This window comes from Osmerus eperlanus, chromosome 6 (assembly GCF_963692335.1).
Source record: "Osmerus eperlanus chromosome 6, fOsmEpe2.1, whole genome shotgun sequence".
NCBI classification, from domain to species: domain Eukaryota; kingdom Metazoa; phylum Chordata; class Actinopteri; order Osmeriformes; family Osmeridae; genus Osmerus; species Osmerus eperlanus.
In genome coordinates this window covers 1,545,933-1,570,696 of record NC_085023.1, presented here as the reverse complement: position 1 = coordinate 1,570,696, position 24,764 = coordinate 1,545,933, and the positions used below count along the sequence as shown (strand labels likewise).

The following is a 24,764-nucleotide window of genomic DNA, read 5'->3' as shown; positions in this document are numbered from 1 at the left end:
CAAAACAAATGTGCCTACAACAGATGTTGTGTAGGCGCATTTCCAGAGAAAATTAAATTAAGATACTGGGTCTTCAGAGGCTCGGATGAAGGAACTGTAAAAATATTTTTATTTTCCTTTGTACATCCAAACTGAGCAAATGTAATGCTTCGTTTGTTTGCAAGCCATGATGTCTCTGGAGGATAAAAACACTTGCACGGTCGTAGCTCAGTTTCTTATGGGCGGGCCAGATTCTCTGGGCGGGCAAAGCAGAGAGAGGGGAGGTAACCTTCCTCCTTGTGACGTCACAAAGAGGAGATTTTCAAACAGAGCAATTGAGCTTTCATTTTCTGAAAGGCGGAGAAGAACATCCAGGGCTTGGTTTACACCGATCGAAAATTCTAGCCACTCGGGGACCAAAGGCAGGCTAGGGGAACTCAACGTAAATTTTAAATAACCTCCTAAAGTGAAGTTTTCATGTCATGTCACCTTTAAGTGAGTCAAATGTTATGTGTGTTGTCTTCATGTAGTAGAGGAACCAGTGGGATGTTCCTTCAACATAGATGAAGGAAAAGTCAGGCTTATTTAGGTAAATCTCGCTAATGGAGTTCCGTTCCATTACGGTGGCTTATTGGTGTTCTAGCTAAGTAACCAAGGTAACGTATACCTCTGAACTAACCTGCTCTGTGTCAGGCAAACAGTTAAGCTGAATTTAGCTGTGTTGCAAATAATTTCAAACAGGCAGATACAGAATCTTAAAAGACAGTTCAGTTGAGTTTATTTTTGCGCTCGCAGCACTTTTGTCCCGACCCATTTGTTCAGTCCGTGTTTAGTGCAGACTTTTTTAGTGAACAAATGTGACCCAGCATGAATTAATTGATTTGTTTATCTCTTTTCAAAAGACATTGGTTAATTTACATAAAATAAGGCCTAAGCCGTGCGTCTTGACAAGTTACAATTAATTATGGGGTGTCCGTTCTGCGACAACCCCGTGGATGAAGGTGCTCAGATTATACAAAGCGCGTTTATCCCACCAGCCCCAAGGGTCTTCAGAGACAGAAGTAAAGCACTGTGACTAGTATCTGTGGAAGGTTGACAACCCTCTGTATTACTTCCTCTCCTTCTGGCTTCCCAATGTTATAGGTGCAAGAAAAATTTCAGTCATGGTCACATTTCCCTTTTATTTTAAAGCTCAGCATTTAGCCTATCAGTTAAGAAATGTATGTGCCAAGTTATTTTGAAGTAATTTAGACATTGTGTTCAAGATGTGAGGACAAACATGTTATGAGCCTACATCAAGTCCAAACTATAATCTTTTGCAGTGTAATGAATTTATACACAACCTACATCCAAATGTAATTTTCACTTACTGCCACATTCTTTTTTTAGCATCTTTTTTTTTCATTTAGCTTTTTGCTTGAATTAGCGTTGATTTTTAGTGAACTTAACGTTAGTGGAACGGCTTGAGACTTAAGGCCGAATCCCAATACTCTGTCTTACCCTTACCCCTACCCCTTAAGGTCGAATTATACTTCTCCGACTCCGTTACGGACAGACGGACGGACGGATTGGTTGAATTTATAGTACTCCGAAGGCTGTGGGTGCTGAAAACACTTCACTGCCAGAAGAGTAGGTGGCGCTGCACTGCGATGCTAGCTAGGTTATCGAAAAGTCGGAGCAAATTTATAAATTAGCCGTTTCATCAATAAAATAAGCACATTTTCAGCAACTACACTGCGCATTTCTCATCACATTTTAATTCAGATGCTGATTTACATGTACTGTTTAGCTGAAACATGAATTGTAAACTTACAGCAATGGCGGTCAAAGGATTCTGTTCCGTCTTGTTGGTCACGGCAACCCCACCCCCGCCCCTGACCCAAGCGGTTCTTAATACGGACCAATCACAGCCAAGGGGTATCCGTAAAATGAAGGACGGACGGATAGTCAGGAAAATCAGGAGGTGCACGTAGAGCTCTCCGAGGGGCTCGGAGAGGGCATGGAGAGGGAGTTCCTCGTCGGAGAGGGCGTTCCCTGTGTCCGTCTCCGTAAAAACGGAGAAGTATAAATCGGCCTTTACCCCTAGCCCTTAGTTTTGCGCGTTCACGTGAGAGTAAGTGGTGTCCCAATACTCTTTTTGATCAAGGGCTAGGGCTAAGACGAAGGGGTATACACCCCTTAAAACCAAGTGAGCTTGGGAGCTTACTTGAAACCAAGGGGTATGTGAATACTGCGCTACCTGCAACAATGGCGGACAGATCATCCAGAGTCACATAAATGTAATATTTTCGGCTTAAATAATTGATTAAAAAATTATGACAGTCTTGTTTTGTGCTCTACACAGTCCTGTACATATGTATTTACAACCATGTTCTTAATTGAAACGTTAGCGTTGTTTGCAACGCGAACCTTAGATATTGCTGATTTGCACAACAGTCCCGCATTTCTCTGATTAGCCTTGAATGGACTCCATGCATGTCTACAGTTTTAATTAAACTCCATTATCGTTCGGAAGCGCAGCGTTCGGAAGCGCAGCGTTCGACGTTGATCAAAAACCCCCCTGGTAGGGTGTGTGTGTGTGTGACACATATACCTCCTGACAGGAGAGAGGCAGCAGGCATGCTGGGAAAGGTCATGCAGCGATCACGTCACATGCCTTTAGGAACCTCCTGGTTCCAGTCGGGGGAGTTTTGTTTCTTGCCTAGGCTGTACCTGGGAAAACCCCCCCCATCCTCCCAGAGAGAACTGGCAGAGCTGCATGTAAACACACACCCCTCTCCACCCCTCTCCACCCCTGCCCCCTCTCCTCCCCCCACACCCCTGTCCTCCCCTGTCCTCCCCCTGCCCCCTGTCCTCCCCCTGCCCCATGTCCTCCCCTGCCCCCTTTCCTCCCCTGCCCCATGTCCTCCCCACACCCATGTCCTCCCCCTGCCCCATGTCCTCATCCCCACCCATGTCCTCCCCTGCCCCCTGTCCTGCCCCATGTCCTCCCCCTGCCCCCTGTCGTCCCCCTGCCCCATGTCCTCCCCTGCCCCCTGTCCTCCCCCTGCCCCATGTCGTCCTCCCTACCCATGTCCTCCTGCCCTCCCCTTGCCCCACGTTCTCCCCCTGTCCCTCTGCCTCCTCCCCTTGTTCTCCTGTCCTCCCCCTGTCTTCCCCTGTCCTCCCCCTGTCCTCCCCTGTCCTCCCCGTCTTCCCCTGTCCTCCCCCTGTCTTCCCCTGTCCTCCCCTGTCCTCCCCCTGTCTTCCCCTGTCCTCCCCCTGTCCTCCCCCTGTCTTCCCCTGTCTTCCCCTGTCCTCCCCCTGTCTTCCCCTGTCCTCCCCCTGTCTTCCCGTCTTCCCCTGTCCTCCCCCTGTCTTCCCCTGTCCTCCCCCTGTCCTCCCCCTGTCTTCCCCTGTCCTCCCCCTGTCCTCCCCTGTCCTCCCCCTGTCCTCCCCCTGTCTTCCCCTGTCCTCCCCCTGTCCTCCCCCTGTCCTCCCCTTGTCTTCCCCTGTCTTCCCCTGTCTTCCCCTGTCTTCCCCTGTCTTCCCCTGTCCTCCCCCTGTCTTCCCCTGTCCTCCCCTGTCCTCCCCCTGTCTTCCCCCTGTCTTCCCCCTGTCCTTCCCCTGTCCTTCCCCTGTCTTCCCCCTGTCTTCCCCTGTCCTCCCCTGTCCTCCCCCTGTCTTCCCCCTGTCTTCCCCCTGTCTTCCCCTGTCTTCCCCTGTCCTCCCCCTGTCCTCCCCCTGTCTTCCCCTGTCCTCCCCCTGTCTTCCCCCTGTCTTCTCCCTGTCCTTCCCCTGTCCTTCCCCTGTCTTCCCCCTGTCTTCCCCTGTCCTCCCCTGTCTTCCCCCTGTCTTCCCCCTGTCTTCCCCTGTCTTCCCCTGTCCTCCCCCTGTCTTCCCCCTGTCTTCCCCTGTCCTCCCCCTGTCCTCCCCTGTCCTCCCCCTGTCCTCCCCTGTCCTCCCCCTGTCCTCCCCCTGTCTTCCCCCTGTCTTCCCCTGTCTTCCCCTGTCCTCCCCTGTCCTTCCCCTGTCTTCCCCCTGTCTTCCCCTGTCCTCCCCTGTCCTCCCCCTGTCTTCCCCTGTCTTCCCCTGTCCTCCCCCTGTCTTCCCCCTGTCTTCCCCTGTCCTCCCCTGTCCTCCCCCTGTCTTCCCCTGTCCTCCCCCTGTCTTCCCCCTGTCTTCCCCTGTCCTCCCCTGTCCTCCCCTGTCTTCCCCTGTCCTCCCCTGTCCTCCCCTGTCCTCCCCTGTCCTCCCCTGTCCTCCCCTGTCCTCCCCTGTCCTTCCCCTGTCCTTCCCCTGTCCTCCCCTGTCCTCCCCTGTCCTTCCCCTGTCCTTCCCCTGTCCTCCCCTGTCCTCCCCTGTCCACCTGTCTACCTGTCCTCCAGATGAAGCTGATGAAGCTTCTCCAGCGGCTCCCGGCCAGCGTGGTGCGGCGGCTCCACCGGGAGCGCTACCGGAAGCCCACCTGGCTGACCCCGGTACCGGACAGCCACCTGCTGACGGAGCAGGACATCACCACGTTCGTGGAGAGCATGATGCAGCCGGTGCTGCTGGCCATGTTCAGCCGCACAGGCAGCCTGGACGCCGCGCAGGCCCTGCAGAACCTAGCCCTCATGAGGCCAGAGCTGGTCATCCCCCCGGTGCTGGAGAAGTGAGTCACACACTGTGTGAAGGAGCGCGCACATGTGGCTGGTGTGTGTGACCGGTGTGTAACTGGCGTGTGTGTGTGTCTCCAGGACCTACCCTGCCATGGAGACTCTGACGGAGCCTCACCAGTTGACGGCCACGCTGAGCTGCATGATTGGCGTGGCACGCAGCCTGGTGTCCGGAGGACGGCGTTTCCCACAAGGCCCCACTCACATGCTGCCCCTGCTCATGAGGGCGCTGCCCGGCGTCGACCCCAACGACTTCAGCAAGTGCATGGTGGGTACCGTAGTTCTGACTGCATGGGAAGTTGGCTGTGTGTCCAAGGGATCCAGCCTGGTGATTTGGTGTGTGTCCGTATCCAGCCTGCTGATTGACTGAGTGTGTGATGGGTATAGGTCTGAAGGCATGTTCTTTCTTTGCAGATCACGTTCCAGTTCATCGCTACATTTGTGACTCTAGTGCCTTTGGTGGACTGTTCATCTGTTCTTCATGACAGGAGTGACCTGACAGAGGTATCTGTCTGTCTGTCATCCATCCATCTATCCATGTCTGCCTGTCTCTGTGAGTCTCACTCTCTCTCATCCCTCCCTCTCTCCTCCCTCCCTCTCCTCCGTCCCTCTCCTCCATCCCTCTCTACCCTTCTCCCCCCTCTCTCCTCTGTACTTCTCTCCCTCCCTCTCCTCGGTCTCTCTCCTCCTTCTCTTTTTGGTCCCTCTCTCCTCCCTCTCTTCCTCCCTCTATCCTCCTCTCTCTCCTCCCTCTATCCTCCTCTTTCTCCTCCCTCCCTCTCCTTCCCTCCCCCCCTCCTTCCTTCTCCTCGGTCCCTCTTCCTCTCTCCTCCCTCCCTCTCTCTCCCTCTCTCCTCCCTCTCCTCCCTCTCTCCCTCTCTCCTCCCTCCCTCTCTCCTCCCTCTCTCTCCCTCTCCTCTCTCCCTCCCTCTCTCCTCCCTCTCCTCCCTCTCCTCCCTCTCTCCCTCTCTCCTCCCTCCCTCCCTCCCTCTCTCCTCCCTCTCTCTCCCTCTCTCCCTCCTTCTCTTCGGTCCCTCTTCCTCTCTCTCCCTCTCTCCTCCCTCTCTCCTCGGTCCCTGCTGCAGGTGGAGAGAGAAATGTGCTCAGCCTCTGCTGAGTTTGAAGACTTTGTTCTTCAGTTCATGGACAGGTAGGACTGTCTGTCAGCCTGGCTGTCTGTAGGACCAGGTAGCAGCTAAGTGGTACAAGATGTGTTAGCAGGAAGGCGAAAGCTAAATGTGTGTGTGTGTGTGTGTAGGTGCTTTGCCTTGATCGACAGCAGCACCTTGGAGCAGACCAGGGAGGAAACAGAGACAGAGAAGATGACCCATGTGGAGACGCTGGTGGAGCTGGGCCTCTCCTCCACCTTCAGCACCATCCTCACTCAGTGCTCCATGGACATCTTCAAGGTAGCACCTCTCCTGTTCTCTCCTGTTCTCTCCTACTCTCTCCTGTTCTCTCCTGTTCTCTCCTGCTCTCTCCTGTTCTCTCTCCTGTTCTCTCCTGCTCTCTCTCCTGCTCTCTCCTGCTCTCTCCTGCTCTCTCCTGTTCTCTCCTGCTCTCTCCTGTTCTCTCCTGCTCTCTCTCCTGTTCTCTCTCCTGCTCTCTCCTGCTCTCTCCTGTTCTCTCCTGCTCTCTCTCCTGTTCTCTCTCCTGCTCTCTCCTGTTCTCTCCTGCTCTCTCCTGTTCTCTCCTGTTCTCTCCTGTTCTCTCCTGCTCTCTCCTGCTCTCTCCTGTTCTCTCCTGCTCTCTCTCCTGTTCTCTCTCCTGCTCTCTCCTGTTCTCTCCTGCTCTCTCCTGTTCTCTCCTGTTCTCTCCTGTTCTCTCCTGTTCTCTCCTGTTCTCTCTCCTGCTCTCTCCTGTTCTCTCCTGTTCTCTCTCTTGCTCTTCCTCCTGCTCTCTTATGTTCTTTACCCTTCCAATATCTCTCTCTCCTTGTGCTTGTCTCTCATCTCTCTCTCCTCTCTCTCCTTGTGCTTGTCTCTAATTTCTCTCCTCTCTTTCCTTGTGCTTGTCTCTCATTGTGTCATGATGTCGTTCCCCAGGTAGCCCTTGAGAAGGTGTTTCACTTCGCCACCACCAACATGTTTGAGACTCGCGTGGCTGGCAGGATGGTGGCAGACATGTGCAGAGCAGCCTCCAAGGTAGCGCCTCTACCCCATCCCTCCACCCTGCTCTCCACCCCTCCACCCTGCTCTCCACCCCTCCACCCTGCTCTCCACCCTGCTCTCCCTCCCTCCACCATACTCTCCACCCCTCCACCCTGCTCTCCCTCCCTCCACCATACTCTCCACCCCTCCACCATACTCTCCACCCCTCCACCATACTCTCCACCCCTCCACCCCTCCACCCCTCCACCCTGCTCTCCCTCCCTCCACCATACTCTCCACCCCTCCACCCTGCTCTCCACCCCTCCACCATACTCTCCACCCCTCCACCCTGCTCTCCCTCTCTCCACCCCTCCACCATACTCTCCACCCCTCCACCATACTCTCCACCCCTCCACCCTGCTCTCCCTCCCTCCACCATACTCTCCACCCCTCCACCCTGCTCTCCACCCCTCCACCATACTCTCCACCCCTCCACCCTGCTCTCCCTCCCTCCACCATACTCTCCACCCCTCCACCATACTCTCCACCCCTCCACCATACTCTCCACCCCTCCACCCTGCTCTCCCTCCCTCCACCATACTCTCCACCCCTCCACCCTGCTCTCCACCCCTCCACCCTGCTCTCCCTCCCTCCACCCTGCTCTCCCTGCCTCCACCATACTCTCCACCCGTCCACCCTGCTCTCCACCCTGCTCTCCCTCCCTCCACCCTGCTCTCCACCCCTCCACCATACTCTCCACCCCTCCACCATACTCTCCACCCCTCCACCCTGCTCTCCCTCCCTCCACCATACTCTCCACCCCTCCACCCTGCTCTCCACCCCTCCACCATACTCTCCACCCCTCCACCCTGCTCTCCCTCTCTCCACCCCTCCACCATACTCTCCACCCCTCCACCATACTCTCCACCCCTCCACCCTGCTCTCCCTCCCTCCACCATACTCTCCACCCCTCCACCCTGCTCTCCACCCCTCCACCATACTCTCCACCCCTCCACCCTGCTCTCCCTCCCTCCACCATACTCTCCACCCCTCCACCATACTCTCCACCCCTCCACCCTGCTCTCCACCCCTCCACCCTGCTCTCCACCCCTCCACCCTGCTCTCCCTCCCTCCACCCTGCTCTCCCTGCCTCCACCATACTCTCCACCCGTCCACCCTGCTCTCCACCCTGCTCTCCCTACCTCCACCCTGCTCTCCACCCCTCCACCCTGCTCTCCCTCCCTCCACCATACTCTCCACCCCTCCACCCTGCTCTCCCTCCACCATACTCTCCACCCCTCCACCCTGCTCTCCCTCCCTCCACCCTGCTCTCCACCCCTCCACCATACTCTCCATCCCTCCACCCTGCTCTCCCTGCCTCCACCATACTCTCCACCCCTCCACCCTGCTCTCCACCCCTCCACCCTGCTCTCCCTCCCTCCACCATACTCTCCACCCCTCCACCATACTCTCCATCCCTCCACCCTGCTCTCCCTGCCTCCACCATACTCTCCACCCGTCCACCCTGCTCTCCACCCTGCTCTCCCTCCCTCCACCCTGCTCTCCACCCCTCCACCCTGCTCTCCCTCCCTCCACCATACTCTCCACCCCTCCACCCTGCTCTCCCTCCACCATACTCTCCACCCCTCCACCCTGCTCTCCCTCCCTCCACCCTGCTCTCCACCCCTCCACCATACTCTCCACCCCTCCACCCTGCTCTCCCTCCCTCCACCATACTCTCCACCCCTCCACCCTGCTCTCCACCCCTCCACCCTGCTCTCCACCCCTCCACCCTGCTCTCCCTCCCTCCACCCTGCTCTCCCTGCCTCCACCATACTCTCCACCCGTCCACCCTGCTCTCCACCCTGCTCTCCCTCCCTCCACCCTGCTCTCCCTCCCTCCACCATACTCTCCACCCCTCCACCCTGCTCTCCACCCCTCCACCCTGCTCTCCACCCCTCCACCCTGCTCTCCCTCCCTCCACCATACTCTCCACCCCTCCACCCTGCTCTCCACCCCTCCACCCTGCTCTCCCTCCCTCCACCATACTCTCCACCCCTCCACCATACTCTCCATCCCTCCACCCTGCTCTCCCTGCCTCCACCATACTCTCCACCCGTCCACCCTGCTCTCCACCCTGCTCTCCCTCCACCATACTCTCCACCCCTCCACCCTGCTCTCCCTCCACCATACTCTCCACCCCTCCACCCTGCTCTCCCTCCCTCCACCCTGCTCTCCCTCCCTCCACCCTGCTCTCCACCCCTCCACCCTGCTCTCCCTCCACCCTGCTCTCCCTCCCTCCACCATACTCTCCACCCCTCCACCCTGCTCTCCCTCCCTCCACCATACTCTCCCTCCCTCCACCATACTCTCCACCCCTCCACCCTGCTCTCCACCCCTCCACCCTGCTCTCCCTCCCTCCACCATACTCTCCACCCCTCCACCCTGCTCTCCACCCCTCCACCCTGCTCTCCCTCCCTCCACCATACTCTCCACCCCTCCACCATACTCTCCACCCCTCCACCCTGCTCTCCACCCCTCCACCCTGCTCTTCACCCTGCTCTCCCTCCCTCCACCCTGCTCTCCCTCCCTCCACCATACTCTCCACCCCTCCCCCCTGCTCTCCCTCCCTCCACCATACTCTCCACCCCTCCACCCTGCTCTCCCTCCCTCCACCATACTCTCCACCCCTCCCCCCTGCTCTCCACCCCTCCACCCTGCTCTCCACCCCTCCACCCTGCTCTCCACCCCTCCACCCTGCTCTCCACCCCTCCCCCATACTCTCCACCCCTCCCCCCTGCTCTCCACCCCTCCACCCTGCTCTCCACCCCTCCCCCATACTCTCCACCCCTCCACCCTGCTCTCCACCCCTCCACCCTGCTCTCCACCCCTCCACCATACTCTCCACCCCTCCACCCTGCTCTCCCTCCCTCCACCATACTCTCCACCCCTCCACCCTGCTCTTCACCCTGCTCTCCCTCCCTCCACCATACTCTCCACCCCTCCCCCCTGCTCTCCACCCCTCCCCCCTGCTCTCCACCCCTCCACCCTGCTCTCCACCCCTCCCCCCTGCTCTCCACCCCTCCACCATACTCTCCACCCCTCCACCCTGCTCTCCCTCCCTCCACCATACTCTCCACCCCTCCCCCCTGCTCTCCACCCCTCCACCCTGCTCTCCCTCCCTCCACCATACTCTCCACCCCTCCACCCTGCTCTCCACCCCTCCACCCTGCTCTCCCTCCCTCCACCCTGCTCTCCCTCCACCATACTCTCCACCCCTCCACCCTGCTCTCCACCCCTCCACCCTGCTCTCCCTCCCTCCACCCTGCTCTCCACCCCTCCACCCTGCTCTCCACCCCTCCACCCTGCTCTCCACCCCTCCACCCTGCTCTCCACCCCTCCACCCTGCTCTCCCTCCCTCCACCATACTCTCCACCCCTCCACCATACTCTCCACCCCTCCACCCTGCTCTTCACCCCTCCACCCTGCTCTCCCTCCCTCCACCATACTCTCCACCCCTCCACCCTGCTCTTCACCCCTCCCCCATACTCTCCACCCCTCCCCCCTGCTCTCCACCCCTCCACCCTGCTCTCCACCCCTCCCCCATACTCTCCACCCCTCCACCCTGCTCTCCACCCCTCCACCCTGCTCTCCACCCCTCCCCCATACTCTCCACCCCTCCACCCTGCTCTCCACCCCTCCACCCTGCTCTCCCTCCCTCCACCCTGCTCTCCACCCCTCCACCCTGCTCTCCCTCCCTCCACTATACTCTCCACCCCTCCACCCTGCTCTCCACCCCTCCACCCTGCTCTCCCTCCCTCCACCATACTCTCCACCCCTCCACCCTGCTCTCCACCCCTCCACCCTGCTCTCCCTCCCTCCACCATACTCTCCACCCGTCCACCCTGCTCTCCACCCTGCTCTCCACCCCTCCCCCATACTCTCCACCCCTCCACCCTGCTCTCCACCCCTCCACCCTGCTCTCCCTCCCTCCACCCTGCTCTCCACCCCTCCACCCTGCTCTCCACCCTGCTCTCCACCCCTCCCCCATACTCTCCACCCCTCCACCCTGCTCTCCACCCCTCCACCCTGCTCTCCACCCCTCCACCCTGCTCTCCTCCCTTCCTGTGATCCAGTGTTCCCCTTACCATTATATTAGGGTGGCGCCTTGCCCCTCCAACGGCACCCCCCGCCCTCCCTGGAAGGTCAAGTTTTATTTTTTATATAGCGCCAGATCACAAAATAAGTCATTTAAGGTTATCTCTCCTATAAAACAGGTGTATAGCTGCTCTTTTATTAAACAAACTAAGTGGCTATGTTATTTATCTTATTTTTATCTTACGACGGCATGTCATTTCTGTCTCTACATCAGTGGTTCCCAAAGTGGGGGTCGCGACCAGCGAGGGGGGGTCGCGAGATGATCTCCAGAAATCAAGGAACATTTTAAAACATTTAGAAATAGCATATTTTAGCCTAAATTTAAAAAATAGTAGTTAAATTAATGCAGGGTAAAGGCAGCGTTCTCAGCCAAGCCAGTAGCGGACTGGCCATCGGGAGCACCGGGAGAAGAATAACGATGGAAAACCAGGCTAAGAAACGTAAGGGTGGGGCTGAAAAATGAAGAGACAAAAACACATCACCATCACTAGTTTTACCAATTGAAAAACGGCAGCTTATTTTTTCACAAAGCTCAAAAACTATTTTGCGCTCAAATAAAGGCCAACATTTTTTAATCGAACTCCCGAACTAGCATCACATCAGACTCAGAATGTGCATGCATTAACAGGTTAGCTGTGGTGGCGTATACGGGGGCCGGTTCTGGTGGTCCGGTCTGGATCAAAGTCCAGGGCCTATTTTTACTCCCACGTATAAGTAAACCACCTCCGAGGATGCGGGGGTCGCGAGTCACTGGCACCATTATTTTAGGGGTCGTGGGCTGAAATGTTTGGAAACCCCTGCTCTACATGGTCGAATGCCCCCCCCCCCAAGGGAAACACTGTGATATACTAACCCTCGGTGTCTGTTTCAGTGTCACCCGACCGAGTCTCTAAAGCTGTTTGTACCACACTGCTGTAACGCCATCAACCAAATAGCTGTCAGTAAGTATCTCTATTCAGCTGCAGTAGTAGTAAGTATCTCTATTCAGCTGCAGTAGCAGTGAGGATCTATTCAGCTGCAGTAGCAGTGAGGATCTATTCAACTGCAGTAGCAGTGAGGTCTGTCTGGTCGTCTTGAGGCATTCAGAAGTGGAGGAGGAGGTGATGGTTTGGAGAGGGTGGAGGAGGAGGGTGGAGGACGAGGGTGGAGGCGAAGGAGCAGGAGGTTTGAGCAGGAGGGTTGAGCTGTTTAGATGAGGAGGTGGTGGTCTAAGGAGGAGGTGGTAGTCTAAGGTGTTCTGTGTTTCAGATGAGGAGGTGTTGAACGAGGAGGAGCTGGACAAGGAGCTGCTGTGGAACCTCCAGCTGCTGTCAGAGGTGAACACACACACACCACACACGTATGACCCTCCAGGATTACAAGACCACATCCAGTTACACCCAGTGTCTCCCTCAGGTGACGCGTGTGGACGGGGACAAGCTGCTCCCTTACAGCAGCCAGCTGCTGCAGGTGCTGCAGCTCAGCCTGCACCTGAGGTGTAAGCAGGGCTACACCCTGGCCTGCAACCTGCTGCACCACATCCTGCGCTCCAGCGCCCTCATCTACCCCACCGAGTACTGCAGCATCCCCGGGGGCTTCCAGCCGCTCTCACACTCCTACCTGCCCATCAAGGTGCACACACACACACACACACACACTATACCTGCCCATCAAGGTGCACACACACACACACACACACTATACCTGCCCATCAAGGTACACACACACTCCTACCTGCCCATCAAGGTACACACACACACACACACACACAGACCTACCTGCCCATCAAGGTACACACACACACACACACACACACACTATACCTTCCCCTCAAGGTACACACACACACTATACCTTCCCCTCAAGGTACACACACACACACACAGACCTACCTGCCCGTCAAGGTACACACACCCCCACTATACCTTCCCCTCAAGGTACACACACACACTATACTTGCCCATCAAGGTACACACACACACATACACACACTATACCTGCCCATCATGGTACACACACACACATACACACACTATACCTTCCCCTCAAGGTACACACACACACTATACCTGCCCATCAAGGTACACACACACACACACACATACACACACTATACCTGCCCATCAAGGTACACACACACACATACACACACTATACCTGCCCATCAAGGTACACACACACACATACACACACTATACCTGCCCATCAAGGTACACACACACACATACACACACTATACCTGCCCATCAAGGTACACACACACACACACTATACCTGCCCATCAAGGTGCACACACACACATACTATACCTGCCCGTCAAGGTACACACACACACACACACACTATACTTGCCCATCAAGGTACACACACACACACACTATACCTGCCCATCAAGGTACACACACACACACACTATACCTGCCCATCAAGGTACACACACACACACACTATACCTGCCCATCAAGGTACACACACACACACACTATACCTGCCCATCAAGGTACACACACACACACACTATACCTGCCCATCAAGGTACACACACACACACACTATACCTGCCCATCAAGGTACACACACACACACACACACTATACCTGCCCATCAAGGCATACATTTGTACATACTTTTTTGTGGCAGCAACACTGAAAATCCTCTTCTTTTTTTTAAACCTTGCTGTCTCTTGCTGTACTAACTGGTGTGTGTGTGTCCAGGACTGGGGCCGTCCAGGAGACCTGTGGAACCTGCAGATCCAGTGGCATGTCCCGTGTGTGGAGGAGACTGCCTTTGTCTTCTACATTCTGGACCTCATCCTGCAGCCAGAGCTGCTCAGGCTGCAGAGACACGCCCAGGGGAACCTGGACATGACCAGGTGAGGACGCAACCAGGTGGGGACATGACCCTGTCGGGATGTAAAAGTGAGGTGTGTAAAGGTGAGATATGTAAAAGTGAGACATGTAAAGGTGAGGTGTGTAAAGGTAAGGTGAGGTATGTAAAGGTGAGGTATTTTGAGGTGAGATGAGATATGTAAAAGTGAGACATGTAAGGGTGAGGTATGTAAAGGTGTGGTGTGTAAGGGCGATGTGTGTAAAGGAAAGGTGAGGTATGTAAAGGTAAGGTGTGTAGAGGTGAGGTGAGGTGTGAAAAGTGAGGTATGTTAAGGTGAGGCGTGTGAAGGTGAGGTGTGTAACAGTGAGGTGAGGTGTGAAAAGTGAGGTATGTTAAGGTGAGGTGTGTAGAGGTGAGGTGTGTAACAGTGAGGTGTGTTAAGGTGAGGTGTGTTAAGGTGAGGCGTGTGAAGGTGAGGCGTGTGAAGGTGAGGCGTGTGAAGGTGAGGCGTGTGAAGGTGAGGCGTGTGAAAAGTGAGGTATGTAAAGGTGAGGCGTGTGAAGGTGAGGTGTGTAACGGTGAGGTGAGGTGTGAAAAGTGAGGTATGTAAAGGTGAGGTGTGTGAAGGTGAGGTGTGTAGAGGTGAGGTGTGTAACAGTGAGGTGAGGTGTGAAAAGTGAGGTATGTTAAGGTGAGGCGTGTGAAGGTGAGGTGTGTGAAAAGTGAGGTATGTTAAGGTGAGGCGTGTGAAGGTGAGGTGTGTGAAAAGTGAGGTATGTAAAGGTGAGGCGTGTGAAGGTGAGGTGTGTAAACCAGACCTATACTTCCTGTTGATAGAGATGACGTCCTGCAGAGTCTGGTGATTGTGCAGCACTGCCTTCTGGGAGCAGGCAGCCTGCTGCCTCCACTGCAGGGAACCCCCGTACCTGACCTGTAAGTACTGATTACCACTAACACCCCGACCCTGTACCACCCCGACCCTGTACCACCCCGACCCTGTACCACCCCGACCCTGTACCACCCCGACCCTGTACCACCCCGACCCTGTACCACCCCTACCCTGTACCACCCCGACCCTGTACCACCCCTACCCTGTACCACCCCGACCCTGTACCACCCCGACCCTGTACCACCCCGACCCTGTACCACCCCTACCCTGTACCACCCCGACCCTGTACCACCCCTACCCTGTACCACCCCTACCCTGTACCACCCCGACCCTGTACCACCCCTACCCTGTACCACCCCCTACCCTGTACCACCCCTACCCTGTACCACCCCGACCCTGTACCACCCCTACCCTGTACCACCCCTACCCTGTACCACCCCTACCCTGTACCACCCCTACCCTGTACCACCCCACCCTGTACCACCCCGACCCTGTACCACCCCGACCCTGTACCACCCCTACCCTGTACCACCCCGACCCTGTACCACCCCTACCCTGTACCACCCCTACCCTGTACCACCCCTACCCTGTACCACCCCCACCCTGTACCACCCCGACCCTGTACCACCCCGACCCTGTACCACCCCTACCCTGTACCACCCCGACCCTGTACCACCCCGACCCTGTACCACCCCGACCCTGTACCACCCCTACCCTGTACCATCCCGACCCTGTACCACCCCGACCCTGTACCACCCCGACCCTGTACCACCCCGACCCTGTACCACCCCGACCCTGTACCACCCCTACCCTGTACCACCCCTACCCTGTACCACCCCGACCCTGTACCACCCCGACCCTGTACCACCCCTACCCTGTACCACCCCGACCATGTACCACCCCGACCCTGTACCACCCCTACCCTGTACCACCCCGGGCCTTCCTTGCCCTCTACCACGTGTGGTACCATGTGGTGCAGGGAGCATGGTGCCAGTGATCATGTCTCCCCTCTCCAGAGTCCAGAGCATGGTGAACCTTGATGAGACAAGCCTATTCACCGGCATGGAATACGGTGAGTACTCTGTGTTCTCACCGCAAGGGGGATAACTGTGGGTTATCGTCACCATGGTGAGTACTGTAGGTTATCATCAAGACTATAGAGACAGGAGCAGGTTACAGATATGGTATCTTGGTATACAAGGTTTATAAACTCCCAAAACATTTGTTATAAATGGTTTATATGCTGTGATTGTATGTATTGGATATGTGTTAAGGGTGATTAGCATGTTATAAAAGGTTTGTGAAGTGCTATTACATGTTATTTAGCATGCTATAAAGTGTTAGTAAGCATGTAACAATGGGTTGTTTAGAGTGTATTCATGGGTTATCAAGCATGTTATAAAAAGCTGGAAGCATGTAATAAAGGGTTTATAACATGAAACATACTTTTTTTGTTCAGATGAGTCCAGGGAGAACTACAGAGACGCCATCTGCAGAGTGATGAGACTGCTGCTGCGTGAGTCTCTCTCCCCTCCTACCCCCTCCTACCTCCTCTACCCCCTCCTACCTCCTACCCCTCCTACCTCCTCTACCCCTTCCTACCTCCTCTACCCCTCCTACCTCCTCTACCCTACCCCCTCCTACCTCCTCTACCCCCTCCTACCCCCTCTACCCCCTCCTACCCTCCTACCTCCTCTCCCCTCCTACCTCCTCTACCCCCTCCTACCTCCCCCTCCTACCTCCTCTACCCCCCCCTACCTCCTCCTACACCCTCCTACCTCCTCTCTCCCCTCCTACCTCCTCTACCCCCTCCTACCTCCTCCTACCCCCTCCTACCTCCTCTACTCCCCTCCTACCTCCTCTACCCCCTCCTACCTCCTCCTACCCCCTCCTACCTCCTCTACCCCCCCTACCTCCTCCTACCCCCTCCTACCTCCTCTCTCCCCTCCTACCTCCTCTACCCCCTCCTACCTCCTCCTACCCCCTCCTACCTCCTCCTACCCCCTCCTACCTCCTCTACCCCCTCCTACCTCCTCTACCCCCTCCTACCTCCTCTACCTCCTCCTACCCCCTCCTACCTCCTCTACCCCCCCTACCTCCTCCTACCCCCTCCTACCTCCTCCTACCCCCTCCTACCTCCTCTACCCCCCCTACCTCCTCCTACCCCCCCTACCTCCTCCTACCCCCTCCTACCTCCTCTACCTCCTCCTACCCCCTCCTACCTCCTCTACCCCCCCTACCCCCTCCTACCTCCTCTCTCCCCTCCTACCTCCTCTACCCCCTCCTACCTCCTCTACCCCCTCCTACCTCCTCTCTCCCCTCCTACCCCCTCCTACCTCCTTTACCCCCTCCTACCTCCTCTACCCCCTCCTACCTCCTCTACCCCCTCCAACCTCCTCTACCCCCTCCTACCTCCTCTACCCCCTCCTACCTCCTCTACCCCCTCCTACCTCCTCTACCCCCTCCACCCCCTCCTACCTCCTCTCTCCCCTCCTACCCCTTCCTACCTCCTCTACCCCCTCCTACCTCCTCTACCCCCCCCTACCTCCTTCTACCCCCTCCTACCTCCTCTACCCCCCCACCTCCTCTCTCCCCTCCTACCTCCTCTACCCCCCCCTACCTCCTCCTACCCCCTCCTACCTCCTCTCTCCCCTCCTACCTCCTCTACCCCCCCTACCTCCTCTCTCCCCTCCTACCTCCTCTACCCCCTCCTACCTCCTCTACCCCCTCCTACCACCTCTACCCCCTCCTACCTCCTCTACCCCTTCCTACCTCCTCTACCCCCTCCTAACTCCTCTACCCCCTCCTACCTCCTCTCTCCCCTCCTACCCCCTCATACCTCCTCTACCCCTTCCTACCTCCTCTACCCCCTCCTACCTCCTCTACCCCCTCCTACCTCCTCTACCCCCTCCAACCTCCTCTACCCCCTCCTACCTCCTCTACCCCCTCCTACCTCCTCTACCCCCTCCTACCTCCTCTACCCCCTCCTACCTACTCTCTCCCCTCCTACCTCCTCTACCCCCTCCTACCTCCTCTACCCCCTCCTACCTCCTCCTACCCCCTCCTACCTCCTCCTACCCCCTCCTACCTCCTCTACCCCCTCCTACCTCTTCTACCCCCTCCTACCTCCTCTACCCCCTCCTATCCCCTCCTACCACCTCTACCCCCTCCTACCTCCTCTACCCCTTCCTACCTCCTCTCTCCCCTCCTACCCCCTCCTACCTCCTCTCTCCCCTCCTACCCCCTCCTACCTCCTCTACCCCCTCCTACCTCCTCTACCCCCTCCTACCTCCTCTACCCCTTCCTACCTCCTCTACCCCTTCCTACCTCCTCTACCCCCTCCTACCTCCTCTACCCCCTCCTACCTCCTCTACCCCCTCCTACCCCCTCCTACCTCCTCTATCCCTTCCTACCTCCTCTACCCCCTCCTACCTCCTCTACTCCCTCCTACCCCTTCCTACCTCCTCTACCCCCTCCTACCTCCTCTCTCCCCTCCTACCCCCTCCTACCTCCTCTCTCCCCTCCTACCTCCTCTCTCCCCTCCTACCCCCTCCTACCTCCTCTACCCCCTCCTTCCTCCTCTCTCCCATCCTACCCCCTCCTACCTCCTCTACCCCCTCCTTACCTCCTCTACCTCCTCTCTCCCCTCCTACCTCCTCTACCCCGTCCTTACCCCCTCCTATCTCCTCTCTCCCCTCCTACCCCTTCCTACCTCCTCTACCCCCTCCTGCCTCCTCTCTCCCCTCCTACCCCTTCCTACCTCCTCTACCCCCTCCTACCTCCTCTCTCCCCTCCTACCCCTTTCTACCTCCTCTCTCCCCTCCTCTACCCCCTCCTACCTCCTCTCTCCCTTCCTACCTCCTCTACCCCCTCCTACCTCCTCTACTCCCTCCTACCCCTTCCTACCTCCTCTACCCCCTCCTACCTCCTCTACCCCCTCCTACCTCCTCTCTCCCCTCCTACCCCCTCCTACCTCCTCTCTCCCCTCCTACCTCCTCTCTCCCCTCCTACCCCCTCCTACCTCCTCTACCCCCTCCTACCTCCTCTACCTCCTCTCTCCCATCCTACCCCCTCCTACCTCCTCTACCCCCTCCTTACCTCCTCTACCTCCTCTCTCCCCTCCTACCTCCTCTACCCCGTCCTTACCCCCTCCTACCTCCTCTACCCCCTCCTACCTCCTCTCTCCCCTCCTACCCCTTCCTACCTCCTCTACCCCCTCCTGCCTCCTCTCTCCCCTCCTACCCCTTCCTACCTCCTCTACCCCCTCCTACCTCCTCTCTCCCCTCCTACCCCTTGCTACCTCCTCTACCTCTCTCTCCCCTACCCCCCCCCTCTCTACCCCCTCCTACCTCCTCTACCCTTCCTACCCCTTCCTACCTCCTCTACCCCCTCCTACCTCCTCTCTCCCATCCTACCCCCTCCTACCTCCTCTACCCCCTCCTTACCTCCTCTACCTCCTCTCTCCCCTCCTACCTCCTCTACCCCGTCCTTACCCCCTCCTATCTCCTCTCTCCCCTCCTACCCCTTCCTACCTCCTCTACCCCCTCCTGCCTCCTCTCTCCCCTCCTTCCCCTTCCTACCTCCTCTACCCCCTCCTACCTCCTCTCTCCCCTCCTACCCCTTGCTACCTCCTCTACCTCTCTCTCCCCTCCTACCTCCTCTACCCCCTCCTACCTCCTCTCTCCCTTCCTACCTCCTCTACCCTTCCTACCCCTTCCTACCTCCTATACCCCCTCCTATCTCCTCTCTCCCCTCCTACCCCTTCCTACCTCCTCTACCCCCTCCTATCTCCTCTCTCCCCTCCTACCCCTTCCTACCTCCTCTACCCCCTCCTACGTCCTCTCTCCCCTTCTACCCCCTCCTACCTCCTCTACCCTTCCTACCCCTTCCTACCTCCTCTACCCCCTCCTACCTCCTCTACCCCCTCCTATCTCCTCTCTCCCCTCCTACCCCTTCCTACCTCCTCTACCCCCTCCTATCTCCTCTCTCCCCTCCTACCTCCTCTCTCCCCTGCTACCCCTTCCTACCTCCTCTACCCCCTCCTACGTCCTCTCTCCCCTTCTACCCCCTCCTCTCTCCCCTCCTACCCCTTCCTACCTCCTCTACCCCCTCCTATCTCTTCTACCCCCTCATACCCCTCCTCCCTCACCAGACTGTTGCATGTGTCTGTCTCCTCAGATCACATCCTGGAGCACTCTGAGGACGACACCAAGTCTCTCTTCTCCATCATCAAGGTAGGAGATCTGAGGAGCGCATTTTTAATCAGCAGCCATGGCAACGGTACACTGTTACCTGCTGACATGGCAACGTTACAGTGTTACCTACCTATTTAATCTGCCAACATGGCAACGTTGTAATGTTACCTGCCTATTTAATGTGCATGGCCAGTGTTAGCTGCTTCTGATGTTCCTTTTGCCCCTGCCAGATCATCAGTGACCTGCTGCACTTCAAAGGCTCTCACAAACATGAGTTTGACTCTCGCTGGAAGAGCTTCAACCTGGTGAAGAAGTCCATGGAGAACAGGGTGAGTCCTCCAGGACTACGGGGGGGTGGAAGAGTCCTCCAGGACTACGGGGGGGTGGAAGAGTCCTCCAGGACTACGGGGGGGGTGGAAGAGTCCTCCAGGACTACGGGGGGGGTGGAAGAGTCCTCCAGGACTACGGGGGGGGTGGAAGAGTCCTCCAGGACTACGGGGGGGTGGAAGAGTCCTCCAGGACTACGGGGGGGTGGAAGAGTCCTCCAGGACTACGGGGGGGTGGAAGAGTCCTCCAGGACTACGGGGGGGTTGGAAGAGTCCTCCAGGACTACGGGGGGGGTGGAAGAGTCCTCCAGGACTACGGGGGGGGTGGAAGAGTCCTCCAGGACTACGGGGGGGGTGGAAGAGTCCTCCAGGACTACGGGGGGGTTGGAAGAGTCCTCCAGGACTACGGGGGGGTTGGAAGAGTCCTCCAGGACTACGGGGGGGGTGGAAGAGTCCTCCAGGACTACGGGGGGGTTGGAAGAGTCCTCCAGGACTACGGGGGGGTGGAAGAGTCCTCCAGGACTACGGGGGGGTGGAAGAGTCCTCCAGGACTACGGGGGGGTTGGAAGAGTCCTCCAGGACTACGGGGGGGGTGGAAGAGTCCTCCAGGACTACGGGGGGGTTGGAAGAGTCCTCCAGGACTACGGGGGGGTTGGAAGAGTCCTCCAGGACTACGGGGGGGTTGGAAGAGTCCTCCAGGACTACGGGGGGGTTGGAAGAGTCCTCCAGGACTACGGGGGGGTTGGAAGAGTCCTCCAGGACTACGGGGGGGTTGGAAGAGTCCTCCAGGACTACGGGGGGGTGGAAGAGTCCTCCAGGACTACGGGGGGGGTGGAAGAGTCCTCCAGGACTACGGGGGGTTGGAAGAGTCCTCCAGGACTACGGGGGGTTGGAAGAGTCCTCCAGGACTACGGGGGGTTGGAAGAGTCCTCCAGGACTACGGGGGGTTGGAAGAGTCCTCCAGGACTACGGGGGGGTGGAAGAGTCCTCCAGGACTACGGGGGGGTGGAAGAGTCCTCCAGGACTACGGGGGGGTGGAAGAGTCCTCCAGGACTACGGGGGGGTGGAAGAGTCCTCCAGGACTACGGGGGGGTGGAAGAATCCTCCAGGACTACGGGGGGGTGGAAGAGTCCTCCAGGACTACGGGGGGGTGAAGGGATGGTGCGAGTGTGCATATCTGGAGTTCCTCATGTTTCTTCTTTTGTGGTCTGCAGCTACATGGGAGGAAACAGCACATCAGAGCCTTGCTGATCGACCGTGTGATGCTACAGCACGAGGTAAGAGCTACTGTTACACACCTGCTACTGTTACACACTAGGGATGGGCGTGGTTAATCGAATACCCGGATATCCTAAAGTAAGTTAGTATAGTAAAATAGTTTTTTTTTAATGAAAAATTTAAATAAGCTTTCTATGTGTTGTGAATTCTAATAGTTGTGACGTTAGAAATGATGAAAACATAATCAAAAAAGGTAGGCTACGTGACCCTGCGTTCTGCTGCGAGTCTCTTGTCATTTCATTTGGCTCTACAAGAAGCTTAGTGTCCTGGCTAAGCAGGAGCTCGTAACCTCAGTTCCTGCAAAGAGAGTCTGTTCTAGGCCGGCCTGCTCATAAATCGACTCCGTACTCGCCTTTCCCCTGAGCATGTTTATAAGCTCATTTTCCTGAATAAAAATGCATGGGGTTAATGCAGTTGTGGCTTATTACATTTTTTACCAGTAGCGTAGCGTAATCGGCTATTTATTTTTGCATTTGTGTGGTGTTACACCGTATCCTATAGGATTCCGGTTCCAAGTTAATACCCAAGTTAATATTACATATTGTTTCATGTATGTCTTTCGTTTTAATCAAGGATAGCCTACCCAATGAGTTTAATCTCATTTCACATAATAGTAGGGTAAGCGTTATTCCGCCAAGTTTAAGAGCCTACGTCTGAAGAAGCAGCATTTTTTCAAGTTCATTGTCTTTTCGTCAAGTTAATAAATTGATCATTCATTTGTTTTCTTTATTTAACCCTTATTTAATCTAATAGCTTAACAGTCACAATTATTGCCAGAATGTGTGGTGGTTCTGTTCATGTGTTTACTGTATGCTTTGCGTCATGTCAGGCTAATTATAGGCCGCAAGGTGAACCACGGAAAGTCTTTTAGAAAATGATTCCTGCTCCACAGTCTGGCATCTACACAATCTTTAGCTCATAAAAAAGAACGAGTGGTGCTAAGCTACCAAAAAAAGTTTGTCGCTGAAATTCCAGTCGATTATCGTTGCGTCTATGTTTTATGCAGAACTAGTTTCTTCAGAGCGTAATAGTATTTTGGTGGCACGGTTCGACACGTGATCGTTGTACACCAATAAGGTAGCTGCTTTTTGTCAACATGGATGGATATGTTTGGCAAATATAGGATGAGACCTTGCACGTAACAGAAATTCGGCCCCTGACTGTGTTTTGCATGTGATACACTGCGGCTGCAAAAGTGCCTGTGAGACAGGCAGATGTTCATGTTTTTCTGCAGGACTGTGTTGCACAGACTTATGTCGTTGTTGTAATTGTGCCAACACAAAAGAAACTGAGGAACTGGAAGATAACTGTCCTGACACTGACGATTGAGTGTCCTTAATCTGTTATTCCTTATTCTGTTTTGTACATTTTTATATGTCATATTTCATATTTTTCTTAAAGATTGTTTTTATGGTTGATCAGTGTTGTTTTCATTTGTGGAAGAATGAATGAATTGAATGTTACAACAACGACATAAGTCTGTCTCCCCCCCCCCCCCCCTCGTCCTATTTCCCCTAAAGCAATAAGGTTAGGCTACTTACAGACCTTCCACTCATAAAGTATGTTCTAAATGGCATAAATGCGGCCAATTATTAATTGACGTATTAATAATTGACGTTGGTCAGTAGCCTATCGATTAAGGTACTCGAAAGTATGTACACTTTCTGCTTCATTTGAGCTTGATAGGCTAAGCATTCTGTAGCAAATAATAACAATTAACCCACTATTTATTAATTAAAACTACTAATGCACCGAAAATACAAACGTAAGCAAAGGCAGCAATCGCTATCGAATCAACAGACGTGCAATTTAGCTAGCAGGGGAATAATACAAACAACGAAGATCACCAGTTAACTTCATTTAAATTAGCAAGAACTATAGACTAATACAATAACAGGCTTAAATTAACTGACAAGTTAGCTATACGACTTCTCAAAGACGCACAATCTCAACTGCGGTGTGAAGCGCGTATCCGTGCTATTCTCCAACATGCACTCTAATCACAATCACATAGACGTCCTAAAATTTTGTACAGCCATATTTCTGATACCATGGCGGCAGAAATTTAGTCGTGGCGGGTCGCCACGGCAAAATAAACATAGAGGAAACACTGTAATGTGCAAGGTCAGATCCTCTATTTGCCAACCATATCCATCCATGTTGACAAAAAGCAGTTACCTTATTGGTGTAGAACGATCATGTGTCGAACCATGCCACCAAAATACTATTACGCTCTGAAGGAACTAGTTCTGCATAAAACATAGACGCATCGACAATCGACTGGAATTTCAGCGACAAACTTTTTTTTGGTAGCTTAACACGACTCGTTCATTTTTTTCACAGCTAAAGATTGTGTAAATGCCAGACTGTGGAGCGGGTTGAATCGATAACAGGGTTCACCTTACGGCCTATTAGCCTACATAACGGAACCGCATTAAAAAAAATTGATTATCCGGATATTCGAAAATCATTTTGGATACTATTCGAATAGTGAAATCATGTCAAATCCCCATCTCTGTTACACACCTGCTACTGTTACACACGCGCTACTGTTACACACCTGCTACTGTTACACACCTGCTACTGTTACACACATTGTTACACACCTGCTACTGTTACACACGCGCTACTGTTACACACCTGCTACTGTTACACACATTGTTACACACCTGCTACTGTTACACACGCGCTACTGTTACACACCTGCTACTGTTACACACCTGCTACTGTTACACACCTGCTACTGTTACACACGCGCTACTGTTACACACCTGCTACTGTTACACACATTGTTACACACCTGCTACTGTTACACACGCGCTACTGTTACACACCTGCTACTGTTACACACCTGCTACTGTTACACATGCGCTACTGTTACACACCTGCTACTGTTACACACCTGCTACTGTTACACACATTGTTACACAAGCGCTACTGTTACACACCTGCTACTGTTACACACATTGTTACACACCTGCTACTGTTACACACACGTTACTGTTACAGACCTGCTACTGTTACACACGCGCTACTGTTACACACCTGCTACTGTTACACACATTGTTACACACCTGCTACTGTACACACCTGCTACTGTTACACACATTGTTACACACCTGCTACTGTTACACACATTGTTACACACCTGCTACTGTTACACACCTGCTACTGTTACACACATTGTTACACACCTGCTACTGTACACACCTGCTACTGTTACACACGCGCTACTGTTACACACCTGCTACTGTTACACACATTGTTACACACCTGCTACTGTTACACACGCGCTACTGTTACACACCTGCTACTGTTACACACCTGCTACTGTTACACACCTGCTACTGTTACATACGCGCTACTGTTACCAGGGCTCACAACTAACTTTTTTCCTCACTGTC

The 24,764-nt window shown here is 55.2% G+C and overlaps 1 protein-coding gene across 3 annotated transcripts in view; it reads left to right on the top strand.

Moving 5' to 3' along the window:
- psme4a (proteasome activator subunit 4a) overlaps positions 1-24,764 on the top strand; it is an 87,566-nt gene that overhangs the window by 26,595 nt on the left and 36,207 nt on the right. For all 3 annotated transcript variants that reach the window (XM_062462953.1, XM_062462955.1, XM_062462954.1), the window contains 16 exons: positions 4,347-4,612; positions 4,698-4,884; positions 5,031-5,120; positions 5,702-5,766; positions 5,875-6,025; positions 6,662-6,760; positions 11,736-11,805; positions 12,113-12,180; positions 12,260-12,475; positions 13,558-13,715; positions 14,510-14,605; positions 15,578-15,633; positions 16,021-16,077; positions 19,740-19,795; positions 19,987-20,085; positions 21,297-21,359. In XM_062462953.1, coding sequence (XP_062318937.1) covers positions 4,347-4,612; positions 4,698-4,884; positions 5,031-5,120; positions 5,702-5,766; positions 5,875-6,025; positions 6,662-6,760; positions 11,736-11,805; positions 12,113-12,180; positions 12,260-12,475; positions 13,558-13,715; positions 14,510-14,605; positions 15,578-15,633; positions 16,021-16,077; positions 19,740-19,795; positions 19,987-20,085; positions 21,297-21,359 — 1,797 coding nt within the window. The remainder of the gene's footprint in view (positions 1-4,346; positions 4,613-4,697; positions 4,885-5,030; positions 5,121-5,701; positions 5,767-5,874; positions 6,026-6,661; positions 6,761-11,735; positions 11,806-12,112; positions 12,181-12,259; positions 12,476-13,557; positions 13,716-14,509; positions 14,606-15,577; positions 15,634-16,020; positions 16,078-19,739; positions 19,796-19,986; positions 20,086-21,296; positions 21,360-24,764) is intronic.